The 24,267-nt window shown below is 46.9% G+C and overlaps 1 protein-coding gene and 1 long non-coding RNA gene across 2 annotated transcripts in view; both read right to left on the reverse strand.

Moving 5' to 3' along the window:
• Nucleotides 1–2,534: 2,534 nt before the first annotated feature.
• Nucleotides 2,535–4,478, reverse strand: LOC103592066. The gene is made up of 2 exons (XR_550638.1): nucleotides 4,434–4,478; nucleotides 2,535–4,103 (listed from the first exon to the last, which is right to left on the reverse strand). It is a non-coding gene; the product is annotated as an uncharacterized LOC103592066 (long non-coding RNA).
• A 1,983-nt stretch (nucleotides 4,479–6,461) lies between these two features.
• CAMK1D (calcium/calmodulin-dependent protein kinase ID) overlaps nucleotides 6,462–24,267 on the reverse strand; it is a 255,649-nt gene continuing 237,843 nt past the window's right edge. The window contains exons 7-11 of the mRNA XM_008574657.1: nucleotides 19,983–20,095; nucleotides 19,286–19,364; nucleotides 12,370–12,457; nucleotides 10,986–11,103; nucleotides 6,462–9,376 (exon numbers count right to left, since the gene is read on the reverse strand). Of these exons, the coding sequence (XP_008572879.1) occupies nucleotides 9,258–9,376; nucleotides 10,986–11,103; nucleotides 12,370–12,457; nucleotides 19,286–19,364; nucleotides 19,983–20,095 (517 nt within the window). The 3' untranslated portion in view covers nucleotides 6,462–9,257. The remainder of the gene's footprint in view (nucleotides 9,377–10,985; nucleotides 11,104–12,369; nucleotides 12,458–19,285; nucleotides 19,365–19,982; nucleotides 20,096–24,267) is intronic.

Genomic DNA, 24,267 nt, shown 5'->3' on the forward strand with positions numbered 1-24,267 from the left:
AGGAATGTGCACTCTGTCTGCTTACTGTATCCCCAGCCTCCAGCTCCTGCTCACTCTGCTCCTGCTACGTTCTTGCTGTCCACATGCTTCCTGTCCTTCCGGGCTTAACTCAAGTGATCCGTCTCATGCAGTTTTTGAGGGTGGCAGTCAGGTCAGATTTACTTGGGTTTCTCAGAGTGAATGAAAACTTTTGTACATAGTAGGTGCTCAAAAAATGTTGAATGGATAAAGAATGAATGAATGATGAATGAATGAATGAAAGCTTATGATTGGGTTCACCTGAAAGGCACCGGTAGGGATGGAAACCTGAAGGGGAAGTAGATCAGAGAGGATTGTGGGTCCTGAGGGCCCCCAAGGTCTAATTTCACGGCTACCAAAGAGTCTGGATGACAGGCAGGTCTCTGTGGGTTTCTTGTCGCTGCAGTGAGACCAGGGAGGCCAACCCACTTTTCTACAGTGTGATGCCTGATGACATCTGTGAAGTGCTTTTCTATAGTCCGGTCCTTCAGCAATGGCCTCTTTAAGGCTAACACTCTCTGCAATCTCATATCCCTGGACAGAAAAGCCTGGATGAATTCCCCCCGGAGCCTGGGCCTTGACTCTGAGCTCCCAGCTGGAGCTTTCTCCAGCCTTGAAAACCTGATAAAAGTTCCTGTGGGCCCACAGCTCACAGCTTAATGCTCCAAGGGCTGCTGTGCTCACCCAAACCAGTAGGCCCCCATCCGGTACCTTTGCATGAAGTAGATGGAGAAACAGGCACCCCTTCTTCTGAGCCAAGGCACATGGCTTGGCATGCAGGGTGAGGGCTGGAAATCAGCCCCCACTACATCTCTCAGCTGGAAGCCCCTGCAGGGTACACACACACACTCACTCTCTCTCTCTCTTCTCTCTCTCTATCTCTCTTCTCTCTCTCTCTCATTCTGGGGGCTCAGCACTGGTTTTGCAGGCAAGTATGTAAAAGAAATGGGGCTGGGCACAGTTCTTGCTTGGTCTTTCTGGAACTAGAGAGCATTGGTCCAAGCCAAGTGGATACACACCCCTAAGACCACTGCTAGCCCAGCCAAATGGCTCAACACACACATGAATTTAAAGTGTTCTGTGCTCAGAACCTTTCTCTAAGAAACGGAGCTTTTAAGTTATAGTTGTCTTCCTTGGGTGCATAGAGAGCCAGGAGGATGTGAGTGCACATGATCTGTCCCCCCTTTCTGTCCTCAAGTTCTCTGCCCGCTGAGCACAGCAGGGCTCTTGCCTGGATGATGATCCTGGAACTGTGTGAGGAGGCATTCATCTGCTTCTTGTACTTGTTTTAGAACCAGCTCCTAAATGTGTTATGGTCAATGATAGATAGTCACAAGGAATTTATAAGACCAAAATTTATCTGAAAAATATACAAAATTTGGAGTGAGCTTCAGTGCAAGGTGAACATTTTGGGGGGTCATAGGGAGCTTGGATCTAAAATTTAGAGGTGCTGGCCTGCTGGTCCTTGTGATTGGAGCCAAGTAAAAAAGTTTGATCTTAAACGTTTCAACTCTAAGGCCCTAATATATACCAGTTTTCACTAGAGTCAGTTTTTTTTCTTCTGTGCATTTCCTTGGGCTAAATTTTCAGCTACAGTTGGTTGCTAAGCCTTATCTTTAACAGTCCTTTCAAAAGGGCTTAAGTACCAAAATTCTTTTGTTCCCTAATATTTGCATTCATATGCCATGTATTCACCCACTAAATGATCCCTCTGCTATCTCATCATTAAGGCCTGGGCTCAGAGATGCAAGAATCAACTGAAAAAGGACTGGACATCAGACAGTGCACACCATATTTCTTTTGGGCTCACAGCCTTATTTTCACTAAGGCCCAGGCTGTCTTCATTTGATTCTGACTGTGTGGGGCAGTGATAAATCTACATTTCTATAACACACGTCCAATTCAGTTTTCTTTTCCGTACACAACTACTAACTATTTAAATTGGGGGAATTGTCTGGTCGCCAGACTCAACCCCCATAGTATGTGTGAGGAGCTATGAACTGTAGTTCCTCCCCTGCCCCCGACTCCCCATAAAAGACAGCCATCAGCCTTCTGTTTGGAAAAGAAGCTTCCTTTGGGCACTGAGAACTACAGGCTGTGCTGAGGAAATCAAAGAATGTGGGTGTGTTTTGCTCAAGCCTGGGGGTGTTTCCTGAGAATTAGTGTTGGCTTTTCCTCCAAACAACTTATGAACTTCTAGTTAGTGTGATTTGAGATCCTGGGTTCACCTCCAGCCACCTTCCCAGCAGCAAGGAAAAGGGGGTGCTTTCCTGTCCAGCAACATTGAACCTGAGCACCCACCCCAAGCCCCAAAGCCAAGACATGCTGCCTCTCCCCATCCTTGCCACTTCCTGCTCATTGAGTAGGTGATATTAGATATTTAAGGGATCTTGTGAGTTTCCAGGGTTTCAATTCAAACTCTTTCCTTCAAATCCAAACTTCAGAGAGGAGAGAAAAGATAGAGATGTTGAAACCACACATCCTCCTCATTATGGAGGAAGCAGACAACATACACCTGAAGGTGATTAATTGTCTTTATTGGAGAAAACAAGTCATCAATCCCATTATCATTATGATACAAATCTTGATATGTATACATGATTGTCAAGGCAGAGAATCATTTGCTACATAGACCCATGAACAATTTTGCAGTGCCGCAAACCTACGTGGGTTAAACTTCTTGCAGGGTTTATTACATGCACGGACTAGATGCACATTTCCCTTCTTTTGGACAAGCATGTTTTTATGACAAAATTTAACCAACTGCAAGCCTGGTAATAGTAGATACAGGGACATTCCTGGGTTCGATGTGGTCAGCTTTTGGAAAACATGCTTACTGTTGGGAGAGCCGAAAGAAGGGCAATTACATTATGTGTACTGAAGCCAATTTAGAAATTGTTCCAAAATTTATTCTGGACAGAATGTTATCTTTGTCTTCTTGCCTGAATGTGGGACTAAGATAAATGTTCTCTGAAACACGCCGCACCATCTTTCAAAGCAAAGATGCTGCTGCGAAGTTGCAGTGTTTCTGTCACCATCTGGACAGCGTCTTGTACCACTCCGACAGGGCCACGCACCCTGGGAAGGAGTGTGGCAGGCTGCAGTGCTGCAAGATGAACACCTGAGCTGATGTTCTCATTCCTTCTTTAGCTCTCCCGAAGCATGGCCGCCAACCCTGCCCAGGGCCCCTGCACCCCAAAGTGCAAAATTCCCGGGAGGGCCCAGGAATCTTACTCTGTCCAGACTGAGATTTTCCTTTGAGAAGCAATTTAACTAGCTCTTGGGGCTTTCAAGAGTCCCTGGTGATGTCTTATCTCTATGACTAATGCCTCAGTCACTCCTTTCCTTTTCTTTTTTTCCTGTCCTTAAGAAAATAAAATCACCTGTAAGTAAAATAATACGGCAAATCATCAGAAGACATAATAATCAGACGAGAAGTTCCCTGGCGACAAAAAGGTTAAAAACGGATAGGGCAAATGCAGAAGCAGAGTTAGAACAAGGGGTAGATGCGACAGTTTGTCCCTTTGGTGTAAAAAGGTTCAGACACTGAGAAGCCATTCCACAGTTGGCTTTGTCCACAGAACCAGACGTGCCAGCCACATGCTGGGTGTTTGGCTTCCAAAGGCATGGCCTTTGGGTTTGCAAAAGCGGAGCCCCTACAAGCTGAGCTGCTCCTGCTGGAGGTGGCAGGGAAGTCCAGGAAGGGCCGACTCCTTCCCGCTGATTCTGGAGGCATCGGCCACCACGTGGAGCAGGAGGTGGGCCAGGCCATGGCCAGCATGCAGGGCAGACTTCACAGTGGGGCTGGGCTCCTGGCACACGCCCAGGGTGCTGATTGCGACGTACTGGGACTACTGGGAAGGTACCAGGTGCCTGGGTTGTGGGCCTCTTTCTCGTCCCCAGACCTGCCTGCTACCCACAATTGAGGTTCTCAAGCTAACTCATGTGCAAACTAATTTTTTGGAGTATTCAGGAATAAGCCCTCGTTTTAGAAATCTATTTTCCCAATTCAGCTTTTCCACCTTTCAGATGTTCAAGTTTGAAAACTGAAGAACTGGAACACCTTTTGCAAATGTCAGGAACACCTGTGGCCCTAACCCATGGCCAGCATGCAGGGCAGACTTCACAGTGGGGCTGGGCTCCTGGCACACGCCCAGGGTGCCGATTGCGACGTACTGGGACTACTGGGAAGGTACCAGGTGCCTGGGTTGTGGGCCTCTTTCTCGTCCCCAGACCTGCCTGCTACCCACAATTGAGGTTCTCAAGCTAACTCATGTGCAAACTAATTTTTTGGAGTATTCAGGAATAAGCCCTCGTTTTAGAAATCTATTTTCCCAATTCAGCTTTTCCACCTTTCACATGTTCAAGTTTGAAAATTGAAGAACTGGAACACCTTTTGCAAATGTCAGGAACACCTGTGGCCCTAACCTAGGACCTGGTACCTCCCAAAAGAGTAGTGGATTACGTACAGGTATATACCCTTTTTTTTTTTTTTGAAACAAACTGAACAGTGTTTGGTCTGGAATGTGTTTAAGGAAAAGGCAAACTTTGCAGAGTGTGAGTAGACAAAACGGGGAAGGAGTCTGTTTCAGAAGAACATGCAAAGGTTTCGTGCACTTGTTAAATCAGAGGACCTTCATTTCATTTGCCAGAAGTGATTGTGCAAATCTGCGAAAGAGTACAGCTCATTTCTGTGTGTGAGAAGTGGGAGGGGCTGCCCTTTGCTGGCCCTTGCCTGCCTTCCTCTTGTCCAGAAGAACCCCAGCAGTGCTCTTGTGGGAGTGTTGCTGGCTGAAGCACAGAGGACCTTGTTCTCCTGTCTTCAGCCAGGAGCAGCAGTCCCAGCATGGCTCCCCAGTGCAATGAATCAATTCTGACTGAGGCTCTGGGTGGCCTGAGGGGCCATGGTGCCCAAGGCTTTAAAATACTGAGTCCACCTCCACTGGGATATGGTCTTTTCATTCTGTTTAAAATTGCTCATAAAACGTCAAACTCCAGTGAGTTAATCGGGTTTAAGCTGTCATTCCACGACAGCTTAAACCCGATAGCGAGGGTCAACCCATTCTCAAAAGGGGATCATCTGGGTTCCCTCCCCTCTCTCTGGTGTTCTTGGCCTTTGCTCTAAAGGGGAGTCCCCCTCTCCCACCCACAATCCATCCAGGACACACTGGACCTCAAGGTGGACAAATGAACAAGATGAGATAAACTGAGGCTGAGGCTCACAATGCCAAATTCCTTTTTATCAGATTGCTCATGTTTTTAAGAGCCCAATCTGCCTGTCCAGCCCTGGGCATCTTCTCTTGCCTTAAGCCTGACTGCCAAGTTCCCTGGACACTATACTCAGAACTAGTTGGAGAGTGGGACCCTCTCTAAGATCATGAGCTCCTGTGCAGGGGGAGGCTGCTCTTTGTTGTCAAAGTTAGAAGTGACTGGAATGTGACCACGTTCAAGAACACTAAGGCTGCACCTGCATTTTTTTTTGGGGGGGGGCATGGTTTCTGCACAGTTTTCTTTAAAAAGGAGATATGAAGGGGGAGATTATTTTTTCTCTTTTCCTCTGAAGTCAGGGTCAGGAGATGGTAAAAACCAGCCACTGCCTACCACAAAAGCCACAAGCAGCCCCCGAGTGGCTGGCTGTCTCCCTGGGCAGCCTCCCACTTCCTCAAGGGCTTTCATGGTCACGTGCACTTCACCTAGTTACGCCCTGCCCCTCAGCTCTGAGGCTCCAGACCCGAGTGCCCGCTGGAGAGCGGGACTTCAGAGAAGCAGCGAGCAGCCCAGACTCCAGGGTACCCTGCTCAAGGGCGAGGAGCTGCCGGCCTGGCAGTGCTGAGCATGGTGCTCTCTCACTGTTCCAGATGCATGATGGCTTCTCTTACTGCCTCATTTACGAGATGAAGATCGGGAAAGCCAGGGAGGGACAGATGGGCAGCAGAGGGAAAAACCATTTCAGAACACTAGTTCAAAACTTCATATTTAAATGAAAAAAAAAAATCCACTTGCTCCAGAGGGAAAAACCATTTCAGAACACTAGTTCAAAACTTCATATTTAAATGAAAAAAAAAAAAAATCCACTTGCTGTGAGGTGAAGAGACCAAATGGGGGTTTGGGGTTAGGAAAGAAGCCTGTGATGGTGTTTGTGTGTCCATCTTTAGCCTCGGCCAAGTACACCACGCACACGTACAAAATGCTCAGCTACTAGTGGTGGGATTTGACATCAGGGAGGGTCCTAGGATGTTGCCACCCCATTTGTCAGGTCTTAACAAAAGGTGCACTCTGGGTTCTATTCCTGTTTTGTAATAAAACAAACAGTACCAAGTGCAGTCGAAAGAGAACCTCAATCCTTTCACCTCGAAGGCTCGCTCAAAAGAGCAAAGACTCTTTCATATGGTTATTTATTTTCTCCTCTTCCTAAAACAATAGGAAATAACCCNCAGTTTTCTTTAAAAAGGAGATATGAAGGGGGAGATTATTTTTTCTCTTCTCCTCTGAAGTCAGGGTCAGGAGATGGTAAAAACCAGCCACTGCCTACCACAAAAGCCACAAGCAGCCCCCGAGTGGCTGGCTGTCTCCCTGGGCAGCCTCCCACTTCCTCAAGGGCTTTCATGGTCACGTGCACTTCACCTAGTTACGCCCTGCCCCTCAGCTCTGAGGCTCCAGACCCGAGTGCCCGCTGGAGAGCGGGACTTCAGAGAAGCAGCGAGCAGCCCAGACTCCAGGGTACCCTGCTCAAGGGCGAGGAGCTGCCGGCCTGGCAGTGCTGAGCATGGTGCCCTCTCACTGTTCCAGATGCATGATGGCTTCTCTTACTGCCTCATTTACGAGATGAAGATCGGGAAAGCCAGGGAGGGACAGATGGGCAGCAGAGGGAAAAACCATTTCAGAACACTAGTTCAAAACTTCATATTTAAATGAAAAAAAAAAATCCACTTGCTCTGAGGTGAAGAGACCAAATGGGGGTTTGGGGTTAGGAAAGAAGCCTGTGATGGTGTTTGTGTGTCCATCTTTAGCCTCGGCCAAGTACACCACGCACACGTACAAAATGCTCAGCTACTAGTGGTGGGATTTGACATCAGGGAGGGTCCTAGGATGTTGCCACCCCATTTGTCAGGTCTTAACAAAAGGTGCACTCTGGGTTCTATTCCTGTTTTGTAATAAAACAAACAGTACCAAGTGCAGTCGAAAGAGAACCTCAATCCTTTCACCTCGAAGGCTCGCTCAAAAGAGCAAAGACTCTTTCATATGGTTATTTATTTTCTCCTCTTCCTAAAACAATAGGAAATAACCCAAGTCTTGGTGGCATCCTTAGGGAGGCAGGATGGCGCTACCAAGCCCAGTAACACTGTGTGTGTGTTTGCATGTGGGTGTGTGTCTGCGCATGCGTGCGTGTATGTGTGCAAGTGGGCGTGGGTGTGTGTGTACAGGTGTGCACATGTGCGTGTGCATGCCGGGGAGGGCCAAGGGCATCACTAAACATTAGTCCCGGCATAGGCAAAGGTGTGGAAGTGGCAAAATGGCTTGACCAACAGGCCCTTCTGCGACTGGCCCACTACAAGACAAGGGCAGAAGGACAACAGCCAGGAAAGTGGTTGGACTATCAGGCAGACCTGCTGGCACCCTGGGTGGGTTCGAGGCTGATTGTGTGGAATTCAGACTCAGTGCTGGGGGGCCTGAGGGCCGAGGGAGGGCGTCTGCAAAGATGGCACTGGGGGCTACCTGCCTGGCTCTCTCTGGGACAGCTACCTGGAAGCCTCCTTGCAAAGTGGTCTGCCCTGGTGGCACCCTTTGCTTGCTCTCTCCCTCACACCTAGCCATGAAGCGGGTGAATGGCCTGACCTGCTGTTTCTGGAACAGTCCTGGTTTCAGCACTAAAAGTCCCACATTCTCGGAAATCCTACAGTCCCAGGCAACCTGGGGCGCTTGGTGACCCACCACCACAGACCTTTGATTTCAGACTCCCCAGAGCAGAGGGATACCTTCAGACACCAGCTGGGCCTGGCTGGGGAGGTCTCTGGCCATTCACCGGTGGCCAGTGTCCTGCTAGCTTGGCAGGTCCCCTCTCCTTACCACTCCAGATAAGTAGTTTCTTTTCTGAGGTCATTTCCTTCCCCTTTCCTCAGATAACATTCCCATGAGAATAGGGTAAAAATGTAGAGAAACAACTTGTGTGTGTTGGAGGCCATTTTAAATGTAAGATTAGAAACACTTTTTAAAAAACACAGAGAGAAAGAGAGAGAGAGAGGTTAATTTTAAAACTGCATAGCTGAGATCAGAGCTTTCATCCACTCCCCCTCGTGGGAGAGGACAGCTGTGTGGGGGTCCCTCGGAACAACGACGTGGCAGCTTGTTCCTTTTGTAAAGAGGGGCTCCTAAATCCTTGTGGGTGTCTCGCTCATGGCAAGTATAGCCTGTGAAGGTTAGCCGTGGGTCTGGGGGGAGCAGGCTGCTGTATTTTCTGACTGCTGATGGCAAGAGGGTCCAGGGGTCTCCGGCTGGTGTGCAGTTTGCTGGTGGAGCTGCTAGGAAGGGTTTTCTGCTGGTCCCCTCCTAAGCCCCCCTGGAGAGAAGACAGCCCTGCACACTGCTGAGGGGTCTTGTTAGAGGGCCGCCCCTCCCGAGGCAGGGGAGACAAGACAAGGAAGAGAAGAAAGCGCACTCTTAGCCTTGGAGACAGCTTCTCGATCCTCTTATTAGAATTTTAAAAAACACCTTTAAATTCCCCTTGGAGGAAAAAAAAAATCTCTTAAAGGTTAACATAAAACTACTATTGAAGAGTAAAAGATATATCATGTAACTGAGAGAGTTGGAAGGACATACTTCTTAAAAGGAAAAAAACCCCTAATGCACAATATTTACCAATATTTAAATAATCCAGTTGAAACCCTTTTTTTTTGTCATTAATGAAAAAATACACCATAGACGGTTACCTGTACTGAGGAGAGTGGAAAGGACGGGGTTGGGGAGAAGGGTAAATAGGTCCGTTCATCAGAGCTTCGCAAGATTCCTATGTACAGCACCAGATCCTGTTAAATCCGCTCCCCTTGAGTCAGTACAGTTTATGAGAAATGAACACTTCAGAATTGCAGTATAAAATATGGCCATAAAAAAACTTCGGTCTTCCAGTCCTATGCAGGAAGGTGCACCATGCAAGGTGGGGTCTCACTGGCATGGCTCATGGCACTGGTAGCCCGGGGCACCCCTTCCCTGGCCCCTTCCCTGGGCCCCATCTCCAGAGCCAGTCACTTGCTTCCAGTGTGCACTGTCGTCACAGTGGTGGGCCTGGGTCTCCGCTCGGCTCCGACTCCTGAGACCCCCGATGAAGAGGACATGAAACTACAGGGCGTGGAAGGTGCCAGGCCTACAGGGGAACAGTGGACACGTAGTTCAGAGCTTCAGAGGCAGATGCTGGCTCCCCTTCCCACTGCAAGGGTGTCACGCAGGCTGGGTTTGTGGGGGCCAAGCTCTCACGCACTTGACTCTACATGCTTACCTACCCATAGGAAAACTTTACATTGTGTTCAAAATACTTTGTCCTTACACCCACTCTCCTCTCCTTTTTCCATTACAAATGTAACTACTTTGTATTTGAGAATGATATGGTTTAGTCACCATGATATGATCAGTTCCATTTACTGAGCACTTACTGTGTACTAGGCACTGGGCTAAGTGCTGAATACATACTGTCATTATAAGAATTGGTCATTTCTTATAAGGATTGTTCATTGTGCAGTATGTATTTTAAGAATGAAGACAGAATCTGATACCCCTTCTGACACCCTGCTTGATGTGTTGTCTGTACTCTGGACTAAGAAGCATTTTGTGACACAGAGCACATTGAAATAAGGATGTTCACCTGTTCCTGTGTGAACTCAGCAGCCCCTTGGCCTAGAAAACTCCTCATGGGCTACACTAAACTTTCCCCAGGTGGATATGTTGGTGACGAGAGGCCTTAACATGGGAGGCACCAGTGGCCATTTAGCTCCAGCGTGACCCCAGTGAACTTTGCACACTTGGACATAGGGAGACCCATGAAATAAATCCTTAAGATGGGCTTTGCTGTCAAAGCTATTGTATGACTCATCAAAGAAATGATCAGCTGTGGGGGTCCCTTTGAGCAGAAGGTGGAAAGGCTCTACGTTGGAATGTGAATGAGGGTCTACAGTGGCATGCAGCTGGGACAGGGGAAGCTTGTGGAGAGTTTTTGGGAAAATTTAAGGGCTGGACATTCCCGAATGAGATGGGATGATTCCAGAGGAAGGAAACCCTTTTCTGAGGGGAAGGATTGTGAGGCCTAGGGCAAAACCAAGCTGATAGCCTGCTCAGTGGTTAGGGAGACGAGAGCCAATCAAGGCAACTGCTCTGACATGGAGAGGAGCTGCCAGAATGGCCTAACATGAGATTAAGATAAATACAGACGGGGGAGCGGGACAGAGAAGTAAGAAGAGTGTAAGTGGGCCCTCAGTGATAAAATATTCCCTCTAGATATGAAGGATAATGAAATACGACTACTACGCACTGCATATAAATGAGCTCAGATCGTCATCACCCTCGTCAAAAAAACGTATATGAGAAGTCAGTGAGATCAGTCTGTCATGAGTCTCGGCCACCCCTTCCTCACACCTTAGAGCAACTGCTCAATAAGGAGCAAAGCAGAGGGGAAGGAGATGGATCAGAATGTGCCTGGGCCTTAATCCAGACAGTCATGGCTGTGTGGAACTTGAGCCACAGAGTTCTCATCTGTAAATGGAAATAATAATACCTAGGGTTGGCTGAGTATTAAATAATGATTACATTTTAAAATTATTTAAAAAAAAATAATGTCCTAGGGTTGTAGTGAGCATTAAATGAGATTAAGTACTGAAGGTGCCCGGCAAACAGTAGGTACTCAGCAAATGACCATTCCCTTCTCTCCACCCCAACTTGTCTTAAATGCCAGCTAAAGAATTCTGTTTTTGCTACATACGCACAATCTTTTTGGCTTGCCAAACTGAGGCTGCTTGAAACACTTGCATTTGAACTGTCCAGGCTGCTGCCAAGATGTAGTCTTCTCATATGTCTCACGACAGCTGTGGCATTGAATGCTTGCTGAAATTTAAGAAAGGAAAAAAGCAGACAAAATATTCCAGCTAATTAGAGAAGACTCCAACTGTGTCCTGTTATTTATCCTGGTACCCTAAGCATTTCAAACTTCTTAAAACTTTCTCATGATACTCTAGAAAGAAAAGCTGTATTGCCCCTTCTTCTAAAAGTATACTTATTTACTTAAACCCCCTCTGCATCAAAATATATTTTAGAGACTAAAATAGTTTTCTTCTGACATCATAAATATATAAAATAAATGCAAAACGATTCTCTCCATAATTTAAGAGAAGTGACTTTTAGAATAAAAGGCATATTATGATATTATAACACCTTAAAATGTGTTTTAAAATAGTTTTTATTTGCCTGTTACCAGTACTTTTGTCCTCAATAACAGCATTTCCTTTGAATAAAGTAGGTCAGTGGGATTAATTCTGTTTCTGTACAGTTTCTCACTGGTGTTCCATGGTGAAAGGCCAGCTCTTAATTACCCATGCTGATCAGAACACAGAGGTTAGGGGCCGGCCTGGTGGCGCACTGCGCTAGTGCGCCGCTTGGGAAGCGCGGCGGCGCTCCCGCCAAGGGTTCGGATCCCACAGACAGACCGGTTCCCGCTCACTGGCTGAGCGAGGCACGGGGGCAACACCAAGGGTTGTGATCCCGTTGCCGGTCCTGGTCCAGTACGGGGGCAACACTGAGGGTTGCAATCCGTTGCCGGACACAGAAAAAGACAAAAAAAAAAAAAAGAACACAGAGGTTAGGCAATCAGAAGATGATCAAGAAACCTCTATGGTTTAAATCCATCAAATTTTTGCCAGAAAATATTAATAGGTTCAATTCAGATTTCCTGTTTTCTTCCACTTCCGTGTCACTTTAATAAAAGCCAACTGTTCAAAGTTCTAGCAAAGTGAAGAAAGACGAAGGGGATTATGTAGCTGGAGAAACAGCAACAGAGAAAGAACTCTTTGCTCTTACTCTGCACCATTGCTACTTTTGCATCACGGAGGGGAGGTGTTTAATCACACACTTGATCCCTCTTACACCATGATACACCCTCCAAATCTTAATCACTTTCCATTAAAATTAGTAAAATTGTTTGGGTGAGGTGCTGGGATTTTTGTCCAAACTCAGGTGACGGTAACCTTTAGAAATGAGAAATGTGCAGACTGCAGGTGAGTTTCATGAGTGTGGTTACATTCACAGGGAATTTAATAAAAATTCAGGACTTAAAAAAAATCCTTTTAAAAAAATTTTAAAAATATCAGGACTTACTCTCCATTTGCTTTTTGCGAAGTTCTTCCGGATCTGGGCGCTGACGGACTCGTGGATGTTTTTGTTGAGGGCTGTGTCACCAGCGATCCTGAAACAGGGGCAGAGATGCTGCTTCAGAAGGGTTTCTGGGGCTCTGACACCAGGCCCCAAACTGCTTGCCACCATCCTTCCACACTGATTAGGTCACCCTCTGGCTCTTCTCTGAGCCCACATGTCACCACCATGCCCCCAAGTCGTATCCCACCTTCTGTGCTCTGCACCCTCCCCAGGATGCACCAACACCCTCCTGGTCGACCTCACTACCTGGCTCTCAGTTTTTCCCTTTTTTGACCTCAATTCCTGCAACACTGGAATCCACAATGACAACACAACGGGAATTCGGTTTCCCATCCTTCTCCCGCCACACCATCTTCTGACCTGCAAGGCTTCCCCTCTGCAATCTCACGCTTGCTCCCCAGCTGGTTTCACCACCAGACCCCTGCCCAGCCTTGCTTCGGCTTCCTCGTACCTGCAACCCTCCTCTCTGCCTCCACAGGACCTCTGCTCTGGGGGCCAACTCACACCCTTTGCCCTCTCTGTGCTTGGGGGCATGATTCCCAGCTTAGCTAAACCCCGCTGGGTGCATCCTCTACCCCTGCATTTCCTAGGCAATTCTCAGAACTGCAAGGACCACATCTACTCTGCATTCAACTGGGTCTTTGGTTGTCCTGGGCAATCTTTTATTTCATTCTTGCTTGTTCTGGAGCTTCTCCTACTAGCAGGGAGGAATGTAGGTTTGCTGAGCACCTCCTCTCCATCAAGTCCCCCTCCTCTACTCTTTCCTCTCTCTGCTGTCTCTGCTTTTGGTCTTGTGTCTTCCCCTTCTCTCGGCTCACAATCTCCAGTCTTATGAATTACCTGGAGGCCACTCATAGCCTGCTCTCGACCGCCACATCGTCCCCCTCCACCTTCAACCCTTTGACCGTCCCTGGTTCAGAGGAGGCTGTGTTCTGCTCTCAGTCTTTCCTGGGCTTTGAACGTTCCACCTTGCCTTTCCTCTAGCACCAAACTAGTAAATTCTAGGGTGGCATCTGATGCCTAAGAGTTTATCAAATCTTGGAAATGTTCAGGGGCAGATGCCAGAGTCATGGACCATCCTTCCTGGATGGAAGGTAACCAGTAAGTGAAGAAATGTTTCAGCTCCCACACCCAGACTGCCTTGGACACAGAACAGCCCAGAAGCCACAGACTGCCACTTTCAACTGCTTTGGAAAAAGAAAGGAACAAGCTCAGGGCTTATCCACACAAGAAGTCAACCACCAGCCTTTCTTTCACATTAGAATTGCAAACACAAGTGATGGACTAGACATTCAGTCTGTGCCAGGCTGGCCTGAGTTTAGACTCCGGTCTGATATTCCTAGCTAAAAGCAACTTCCCCCCTAAATATACGCCTCTCTTTTCCCAGCAGGAAAACACATAGCCAAGAGGTCACTCAGAAAGTAACTGGAGTGTGCTGTGAATGTTCTATTTTTTCAGTTTGGGGGGTGTTTTACAGGTGTTCACTTTATGATAAATCATTGGCCTGTACATTTTTGTTCTGTGCACTTTTCTATGCTAAACTTCACAACAAAAAATAAAGGTTTTAAAGCAGTGAGGAAAAAAAAAGTAACTGAAGTGAACCATGTTTCCATTTCCAACAACTGTCTACTGCCCCCTTTCCCCAGACGCACATCAGTCAAACAGAAATAGGATATTAGAGTGGCAAATACATCTGAAATCAAGAAACGGAGAGGTTAGGGGAGCTGTAGACATCTTTACTTAACTTTTTCTCCTACAGAACCCATGGGAATATTTCCTTCTGGACTGTTTTTAAAAGCTACATCCTCAGAGAAGGATGCTAGTTCCAACTTGTCTGTGGCCAGCATTTTCTTGGAAATGACAGAGCCAAAGTGGTAGGAAGTATGGAATTCCTGGGACTGAGCACTGCTGCAGGACAGAGCCGGGCTCCAAACCAAACAGGCCGGGAGGCCTAGGACACAGCTTCCACCTGCCTGGCAGCAGGGGCAGCATCACACGCTCCAAGCCTGGGCCTGGGGCCTCCGCTCTTCTTCCCACGCCGTTTTTGTGGGTTCACGTGGCTCACATGTAAGGAAAATGCAAACTTGCAGTGAACTTAGGAATGCTTTGTGCTCACGTCCCACAGTCCTAGGAAGTGCTGCCATTGGGTAGGAGTGAAGCTGGGCAGAAGGTGGCCCTGAGGCCCCTGTCAAGTAGTCTTCTGGGTGCTGGGGGGAGTGCAGCCACCTCGGCCACAACAGCACAACAGCCATCCTGAAGTGGGCCACCACAAAAACTGCTGCTCACAATAGGCTAGGAAGTTTACTCTGATGACACGTGCCACCCGGCTGCCCAGTGTCACTAACTCCATCATTATTCATCAGCAAAGCTGAAGGCACAGAGGCTTGGATGTGGAATATACTACAAAGCAAATGTACTTCACAGGGCCTGGTTTTCCAAAGCCTTGCAATTTCAAATATTGACCTTGCGGAGGACTGGAAATTTTCCTCAGGCTATAAAGTCTCTGGTGTAAGATAAAGATTTGTGGCACAGCAAGGTTGCTGGCTCAAGGACAGACTAGTTACTGACTGAAATGTAAAGATACTGGAAATTGCTAGAGGGAGAAGGAATGTTTGCTAAGACCAAGCCTTTGTTGATAGGAACACTTAATTGTCTAATGGGATGTCATCTGACTTGTTTCACTGAAAGTTACCAGCGTATATTGTTAAATTATAACCCCACCTATGTTCTCTTCCTGTAACTTCCTGGTCTGGAAAATAAACGCAGGAAGAAAACCCCGATTCGGGGTTAATTTCCCAAGGAAGAGATGCCTCTCACTTGAGGGTTCTGGGGGGAGATTAACCACTTTGGGGTCTCTCACTGCTCAGAAAAGATGGGCTTTGAGTAATCCTTTGTGGCTCCATCACGCAGGAGGAGTGGGGTGACAAATCCATGGGGGACAAAGTGACAGCTTGGAAGAGGGATCTTAGTGGTCATCTAGGTTGTCCTAGGAATTGACCAATGCTGCTGACACAGAAGAGCTTCTTTATAAATCTGTACACACCCACATACTCACACCCACACCCACACACACCCACACCCACACCCACACCCCCCCACACACACACACGGGTAAGCACGTCTCACTCACATCTCCCTTGCTGTCTGGTTGGCAGCCTCCCCTAACAATATGGATGGCATTTACATGATCACACTTGTAGTGGCCGACCTTACTATCTTTCTCTGCTCACAGACCACCAGCTCATCTCCTCTGCCTTTGGGGTCCTTGTGCTTCATCTGGGGTCTACTCCACTTCACCTCCATGGCTGATTCTGCGTTTTTCTATCCACTTGCTGAAGATAGGCCTGGTGCCGTCTGGCAGCATTCCAGACAGTGCTTTGCAGGACCCCTGGGCTGCTTCCCAATTCCTATGGCCAATTAGAGCTCAGGTGGCTGGAGCCCAGAAGAGGGGAGGGGGTCACAATGAACATTCAGGAGTGCGATGGTTAATTTTACGTGTCAACTTGGCTAGGCCACAGTACCAGATAGTGATAGTCTGGATGTTGCTGTGAAAGTATTTTTTAGATGAGATTAACATTTCAATCAGTAAGCACTGAGTAAAGCAGACTGGTGTCTGCAATATGGGTGGGCTTCATCCAGTCGGCTGAAGGCCTTAAGACAAAAGAGGAAGAGGGAATTCTGCCTCCAGACTGTCTTCAGACTCAAGCTGTGTCTCCAACCTGCTGGATTCATCAGCCTGCACAGTCATGTGAGCCAATGCCTTAATTCCTTGCAATATGTTAATTTCTCTCTCTCAGTCTCTCTCATCACTTTAGTTTGCTTATCAATTAAACTGGAGCTCGATGTCCAGAATAATCCAGCCTGCATAAATGAGCTCGGGCAAGGTGCTGTCCTGGATCGGGGCATGGGCTCTCATCAGGCCACTGCCATTCCCTGTTCTTTGGCTGTCGTCAGTAAGCAGCCTGCTGGTTCCTTACCATCCACCACTAAGACAGGGGCGAGCCCTCAAGTGAGAGGGGCTTGGAAACGTCTGGTAAGAAGGGCTGACTACCTTCACTAGAAGAGCTTTGGAAAGAGCCCTCTTTGGTCTGTAGTGGTCTAAGAGGCTAAGGGAAAGCATCCTTGATTTCTGAGGCCTCTCCTAGCCCTGGGTAGTCTTGATTAAGTTGGAAAAGCAAGTGCGGACTAACCGATGACACTCCCTGGCTACCGTGGATGTGCCGAGGCCACAGCTCCCAGAGTGGTGGTGCTGGTGAAGCTCTGCCCCAGGGGGCTCTTCTTTCCACTTCCTGCTAGCTCCTGCTGCATTGTGTTCTCCTTCACCCAGGCAATTTTACATAAGAGAGACAAGTATGTCATAAATACAGGCCAGTGGGGAGTTTCAGTGATGCTTGGGTCAAATGCATTCGCTTTTATTATTTTCCCATGTTTGACTTCCTGGGAATTTTGAAATGCACGGTGAAAATGATAGAACACTGGGAAAAAAGCCACCTTGAAATTCAGAAGCATTTGCTGACACAGCTCACAGGCTAATATCTCTTGCAACGTGACTCAGACTGGCGACTCGAAAGTCTTTGCTCTAGTGTGACCTCTTTCCCAAGAGCCACACACTCATTCGCCACAGGGCCCCACCTCAGTGGCTCCCAGCACCTCCAGCTCAGCATGCCCCAAGCCGAGCTCATTCTCCTCCTCCCAGCCCCTTAGGCTGGAAACTTGGGAATAATCTCAGACCCCGCTTCCCCCCCAACCCAGTGCCCTGTGGTGCGTGCAGCTTCTCCCTCTGTGTGCCCTGGTCCTCTCCATCCCCCTCCACCCCTGGTCTGGGCCAGCCTCCTCTCTACCTTCCTGCCATGTTCCCATACCCAGCTCCTGCCACTCATCCTCCAGCCTGAAGCCAGACTGGGCTTTCTAAAATGCACGTGGGCCCCCTGCTCAAAGGGAAATGTATAAGTTCCTTAGTACACTCATATATATGGAAGATGTATTAGGCACCAGGTACTCTACTTTGTTATGGGTATGATCTCATTCCACCCCTTGCAAAGCCCTGGAGGATGCATATTGTTGTTACTTAGGATCTCAGTTCTGTTGAGGAGCTCACCCACACAGGGAATGAGTGGAGAGCCAAGCAGGCCAGGCCCAACCCTGTGATGGCTGCATTCATTTCTCATTTTGTCTCCTGTCTCTCTCCTCTGTCCATTCTTACTCTAGAACACCAAGTGCTTGTGGCACTGAGCATGGATGTGCAGTTTTAAGCCCCCCTGCCATGGCCCAGGCTGCCTACCCTGCTTGGAATCCCCTCCCTCCTGGTTGGTGGAAGTCTTCTCGTGGTGCAAGGCTTGGCATGGCCATCACATTCCCCTGAGCCCACTCTGCCCCTCTCCCAGCCCCTTCAGTAAAACCCACCTCTCTCTTTGATTTTTCAAAAGCATTTGCTGAAAGAGAGACCAGGTTTTAACTGGCCACCTTCCCACCTTCTACAGAGCCAGGCTGGACTAGTGAACAAGCACTAGGAGGCAGGTCACTTCCCTTCTGTTTGAGGTCATTTTCCTCCTCTATACGGTACAGTAATCTCAGAAGTCTTACAGCTTTAAAGGTCTATTGTTCATAAAGTAAGAAAACCTTTACTGCTTTTACCATCACATGCTTTGACCTATTGTCCAAAGTGACATTAAAAAATATCAAGATGATATACAATCAGAACTGTCTAGTTCAGAAAACTCTTTCCTTTCCCCCCAAACTCTTTCCTTCTTTCTCTTTTTCTTCTTTCAGCATGGTAGTGGGGAACACTCATTTTGGAACCAGACAGTTCTGCCTGAAATCCTGGCTTGGCCATTAGCTGGCCGGGTAGTCCTGGCCAAGTTACTTTATCTTTCTATTTCTTTATCTCTGAAATGAAGACAAAACCAACCTTGCAGGGTTATTATAAATTAAAAAGGAGATAATACTTTAAAGCAATTAGCACAATGCCTGGAACATAATAGAGACTCAATAAATGACAGCTGTTATAAATTAAAATACCGTGAAACTAGGTTAGCACCCACCTTTAGGCAGATCCCCTTTAGGAGGTTAACCAAGATGTGAAACCCTGGAGGAAATGCCACAGAAGATAGTGGACTGAAGAGGGGAACAGTTTTCTAGAGGCTTCTTAGGGGGGGACTTCTCTTGAACTCAAGGTTCTGTCCATTTATTTTCATTATCTTGGATATTTTACTACTCTTGGCATTTGTTTCAAAATAGATGCTAATAGTGCTTTAATAATAATAGCTACAATTAAATGAGCATTTACTATGTACCAGACATTGTGTAAACCCTGTACACGCATTAGCTCCATCATTTCTTAGGTCAACCCTGTAAATCAGGTATTGTTATTCTCGTTTTGCCAATGAGAAATTTGAGACTCAGAAAAGTGGCATAAACCCAAAGTCACAGCTAGTTGACAATGAAGCTGGGTTCTAACTTAGTAAGTGCCGCAGAAACAAGGTGGCCTGAAGCATACAGCTGAAAATGTCACACAGAATGCCACAAACTGTCAATTAGTCTCTCTAGAGTGGGAGAAACAGTAATTTGAAAAGCACCTTAAAAAGAAAAAAGTATATAACTTCAAATCATTTAACTGCTAAGTAATAAATGCATAGAATAAAACTCCAATCTTAACACCTCATTTGGCAATTTCGATAAAAATGATCCTTAAAAACTTTCTGTAAAGAGAAAAAGCAACAGCTCTCTTTTGTACACTTAACTCCTTACAAGTGCATCCAGAAGACTGTGTCCTGAGGGGACAAAAGAGTTTGACAACAGCCAAAGAGTTTAGCCTGTGAGGCCTGGGATGAAAGGGTTCACGGTTGGTGACTTTTCTTACCATGGGTGCCGAGCTGCCTGTTCACAGGTGTATCTTTTATTTGGGTCTTTCTCCATCAGATTCCGAATGAAGTCTTTGGCTGTTCAAAAAGAAGGCACAAGGGAAAGAATCACTCTATGGCTTGAGATGTGACAATATGATACCACCAGATCTTTGGGAGTACTGTGTATAGCAGGAAACACGAGACCAGCCCTGCACGAACCCTCCCACACCTTGTCCACAATAGGCACTAGCACAGGGGGAAAAGGAGAGCCATGGCTTGGGACTCCAAAGGAGGAAGCCACAGAGCTGGGCATGGCACCATCACTTCCCAGTGCCAAGTCCCTTCTCTCTGGCTGCTAGTGATATTTTGGTTCAGATAAGAGAGAAAATGTTCTCATAATCTTGTGCCTCTCTTCAGTTCACCAGAGCCTGAGAGAGCTGTTTTTGTGATGCCCTTTCCTTGTGTGAGACATCACTAATTCAACTAAACCCATTAAGCACCTGCTAAGCCTTGATCGTAGACTTCCAGCCTCCAGAACTGGGAGAGATGTGTAAGCCACCAAGTCTATGGTATTTTTTGTTATAGCAGCCTGAATGGACTAAGGAGCCTCAGGATTGTCTGAACTCTCCTGGGGGGCGGGGGCTGTCAGGATCAGGTGGTTTGACTGTAAGTGTCCAGGGGCCGCCCACTGGGAGCTGCAAGTGGGAGACCTACCCGAGTCGGAGATGTCATCCCAGTAGGGGGAGTCAAACTCATATTCTGCCTTGAGGATCTGTTCAAAGAGCTTGGAGTCATTTTCATCATAAAAAGGAGGGTACCCACAGAGCCTGGAAGACAAGATAGCATAAGACCTTAAAGTTCTGCATATGCAATGTGGTGGTTTTATACTCTGCCTAGAAAGAGGAGACATGATCGACCGAGTTATAGAAACCTGCACTGTGTGTGCTGCACATATAATCTCAGTAAAGAAACCACACATTCCACAGGCATAGGTGGCACAGGAGTAAAGTCATGACTTAATCAATAGCAAAAAAAGTTAACTCAGGTAATGATAGAAGGTAAATACATATAAAGACCACCTTAACTCTTTGTACATTAACCACAGAGTCCCACACACCCAAAAACCTACCAGATAGCCTTGTGTGCATAAATGTTATAGGTTTTATTGTTTGTAATATTGTCCCTAGATGACGGGTTGGTAAAAGAACAAACAAAATATATGTTTAATATACATTTCAGGACCCTTCCAGGTTTTTTAAAGAAATCATGGGAAGAAAACGAAATTGTACAATCTTGAGGACCAAGTTGCCACGAGTTGCCCTAACCAGCACATAACCAGCATAGGTATTTGGAAAGTTACAGTTTTGCCCATGAACATGCAGTAAGTATCAGCAGGTGTAAAGCTAGGCAACCACACTAGTTGCCGGGCTCTTTTACCTGCCAGTAATCCTGCACTGACTGGGCCAATTGTTAAGCTAGGGCTGGGTCTGGAGCTCCCAGACCCCTCAAGCCCATTCACAGACTGGGTCACAAACCCTTCACATGCCAGGTTGGGTCCCCTGACCCCTCACACGCCAGGCTCGGTCCCCAGACCCCTTCACGCAGATCTATGAGCTATGTAACCGGCCACACAGTCCTTGGAAGCCATAGGTTTGGAAAAGCATGGCTGCGTGGGGAGGATGCCCAAGGCTGACACCTGCCTGCCTGCTTCACTAAAACTCCTCTCTACCTCTCTCTTTCTCTGTCTCTCTCCCTCTGTCTCTTTCTCTCTCCCCCCCCCCCAAGAACACAGAACAGCTACAAAACTAAAGATACATTGGTGCGTATGAACACTAACTCCACACACACACACACACACACGCGCGCGCGCGTGCGGATGCTGAACCACACCCAACTGGACCTGAGGCGAGGGCCCTGACCAAACTATTCTATTTTCCCAACAGCAGGAGTTGACAAAAGTCATAACAACATAATGTCATAATCCCATCATCCACTGAACCATTTCAAAGTTCATTTTTAAAAGGTCATATTAGAATGTTGGTGCAAATAACTTATAATTTTGGCGGGACCACCTGTCATCTGCTAAACATAATAGGAGTACAAATGATGACTGAATATATCAACTACAATTCATTCCATAAAATCGTGGGTTCTCATTCCAGCTCTGCTATCAGTTCCAATGCTCTGGCTACCATTAGTGAGCCACTGATACATTTTCTGGACCAAAATATCCTCATCTGAAAATGCAGAGTGCCAGACTAGAAAATTCCTAATATTCTTTCTGGCTTTAAGATACTGTGACTCCCCTCTTCCAATCTGTTTGATTAGCTAAAGCACTTAGAAAAAGACCTAGAACATGCTGGGGACACGCGTGGGGCAGTGGCAAGCCCTGGTTGGGACTGCATGGCTGGGAAGAGGTGAGACTAAGCTGCTGCTCTAAGTGACCACAGAGCAAGGGAAGGCAGCGCTTGATTCTGGAAAACCAGGTGCAGAGCCAGATGGAGCAGAACTCATTTCTGGGATGTGACAATCCAAGGAATGGCAGCCACTGTGGGAGCTCTGCCCCCAGATGAGCCCTGAATTGCCCCACATAGTCCAACGTTGTTCAAAACACAGTGACAGACTAGAGACCAGTTTCATGAGAACGAATGAATAGGAATCCACAGACTGCAGGCCTGCAAGGGATCATGCTGTCGGCAAATAAGGAATTTAATAAAGGTTAGAAACACAGCCTTGGTACTGCCATTCTTCAGCTGTTCCTGCTATGAGAGGCCTATCACCAGCTGCCGCTGCTCAGGGAAATGGCTGATGATATTTTTAAAGGCTGTAAGACATCCGGTGGGCCCATAAGATTCATAATGATCTTTTCCCACAAGGTTGTTTAAGGGGATAAGTGCCTGGAAATTTTCATTTTTAAAGATATGCTGCTTTTGGCGAAATGAACATGAGCCAGTGCTTCTGAAACCACCAAGCACATACTCCCCTGCCCAAGGAAACCTTGGAGCTGGAAGATGGATTTGTGAATTTCTCCCATGATGAGGATTTGGTCTAAATGCAATGTGCACATTAGATAAAGCAGGAAGAGGAAAATGTTACTTTGTCTTGGAAAAAACCTAAATTTTAGATATGTAAGGTTTTGTTTATTAACAACCTAGTGTTTTTTACCTTGTGGTTTGGCTTTCTTTTCAAGAAAAAAAAAGTTAAGAAAATTCCAAGAAAGATCTATACATCTGCCAATATTCTTAAATTATGTTCAAATTTCTTCTGGTGTTCGTTTTTTTTTTTTTTTTTAATGTAGAGAGTACTGTGTCTACGTGGCCACAATGAGGACAGAAGGAAAGGAAATAGATCTAACTGTAAGTAGGTTAAAATTAAGAAAGAGAATTTTAAAATAAGGATTGTAAAAGAATAAAAGAGTAAACAGTAGTTGTAAAATCTTCCTCAGATCTAGAAATTGCACAGGGAGTTCTGTGGCCAGCTAGTCAATTAGCAGGTTTGTGTGGAGGTGGCCAAATAAGAGAAATAACAACTTTGGGCTGTTATTTTTGTATTTTGTTATTATTATATTATTATACTTTATTTTTATGACATTTTGTTATATTGGGCTATCTTCACATACAGAAGGTGGGACTTCCATGGTCACAGGGCTGCCTGTTGGCACTTGTGTGTAATCTGTGTATTCTTCACTGGTGCTTCTGAAGTGTGACTTATTTGAAATATCAAACCCTTTAAATGATGTACAAGTTATATCACCATGGGTGCTCAAAGAAGATAAAACCATTTCCAATTTTTCTAGGCCTAAAGTTTATGGTGCAGAATAACACCTGAATTTCACTGCCCAGTGACTGTCACACCTAATGAAGAAGACCCACCTCCCAAGCTCCCTTCATCGCCTCCATCCCAGCCTCAAGACTATCTTCCAGGAAGAACTCATAACTTCCCATCTTTCCTGTTGCTATTTAGTTTACCATTTTACTTACCTGTGGCATGCTTATGCAAACATACTACTTACTAGACGGTAGTTTGTTTCTCCAGTTCAGCCTTGATAGAGCACTCATGTTGCGTCAAGAGCTCCACTAAGAGTTTTCCTGCATTATCTCGCTTAAACCTCACACCCCATAAGTAAGTGTCCCCCAGGCATCTTTCACCAGCCCCTCTAGAGCCTCTCTCTACTCTGCTGTGCCCAGGAGACAGATCCATAAGGACAGACAAAGGAGGTTTGAACTCTGACATCAGCAGGTCTCAGCCAATAAGGACCCCAGTGGAGATACCGAAGGAAGGGGAAACTGAGGGCAGCGTATCCCTGGCCCCCTCTCACAAACTCTCAGTGCAGACTCTCCTGAACTGACACACTCTCCCTCTCTCTCTGATTCTGATAACCTCTCCCTCCCCTCCCCTCATCCTCTGGGTGTAGGGGTGTTTACAGCTCAGCTGCAGCAAAGCTCAGGGTCACGGTGCTATTCCTTGTGGTTCCCTCACACCGCACTTCTTACACAGTCCTCGTACAACCCTCGTTTAAAAGGCAAAGAAAGGAACATGCAGTGACATCAGCACTGCAGCCTTCTCTGTCCCATGCCAGGCCTGTGCACTTAACTACTTTCCTTATTCACTGAAGGGAGACTTGAGCATTGAGCCTTCTGCTTCAGTCTTGACTTTGGATTCTCTCCACAGCTCATTCGGTTTGCCCCACCTGCCCCTTCACCTGAAGTCGAGCCCTGTGATGGGACCCCACCTCTCCAACCCCATCTCTCACACTCTGGGGCTTGTATGCTAAGATGCTTAGAGCTGTTCCCTGCACACAAGATACTTCTTGTTTCTGGACCAAGGTAAAGGTATGCACTTGACCTGGGCTGCCCTTCCCTCGCCCCTTCACCTGACTCTGGCACACCCGTGAAGCCTAGCTGGGGTGCTACCACTGCAGTGGGCGGAGCTCCACGATATCACTCCCTACACTGTGCACAGCTCTGAGCTGTCCATGATGGGTCCTAAGGCAGGATCA

This window comes from Galeopterus variegatus, unplaced genomic scaffold (assembly GCF_000696425.1).
Source record: "Galeopterus variegatus unplaced genomic scaffold, G_variegatus-3.0.2 Scaffold1080, whole genome shotgun sequence".
In the NCBI taxonomy this organism is placed as follows: Eukaryota; Metazoa; Chordata; class Mammalia; order Dermoptera; family Cynocephalidae; genus Galeopterus; species Galeopterus variegatus.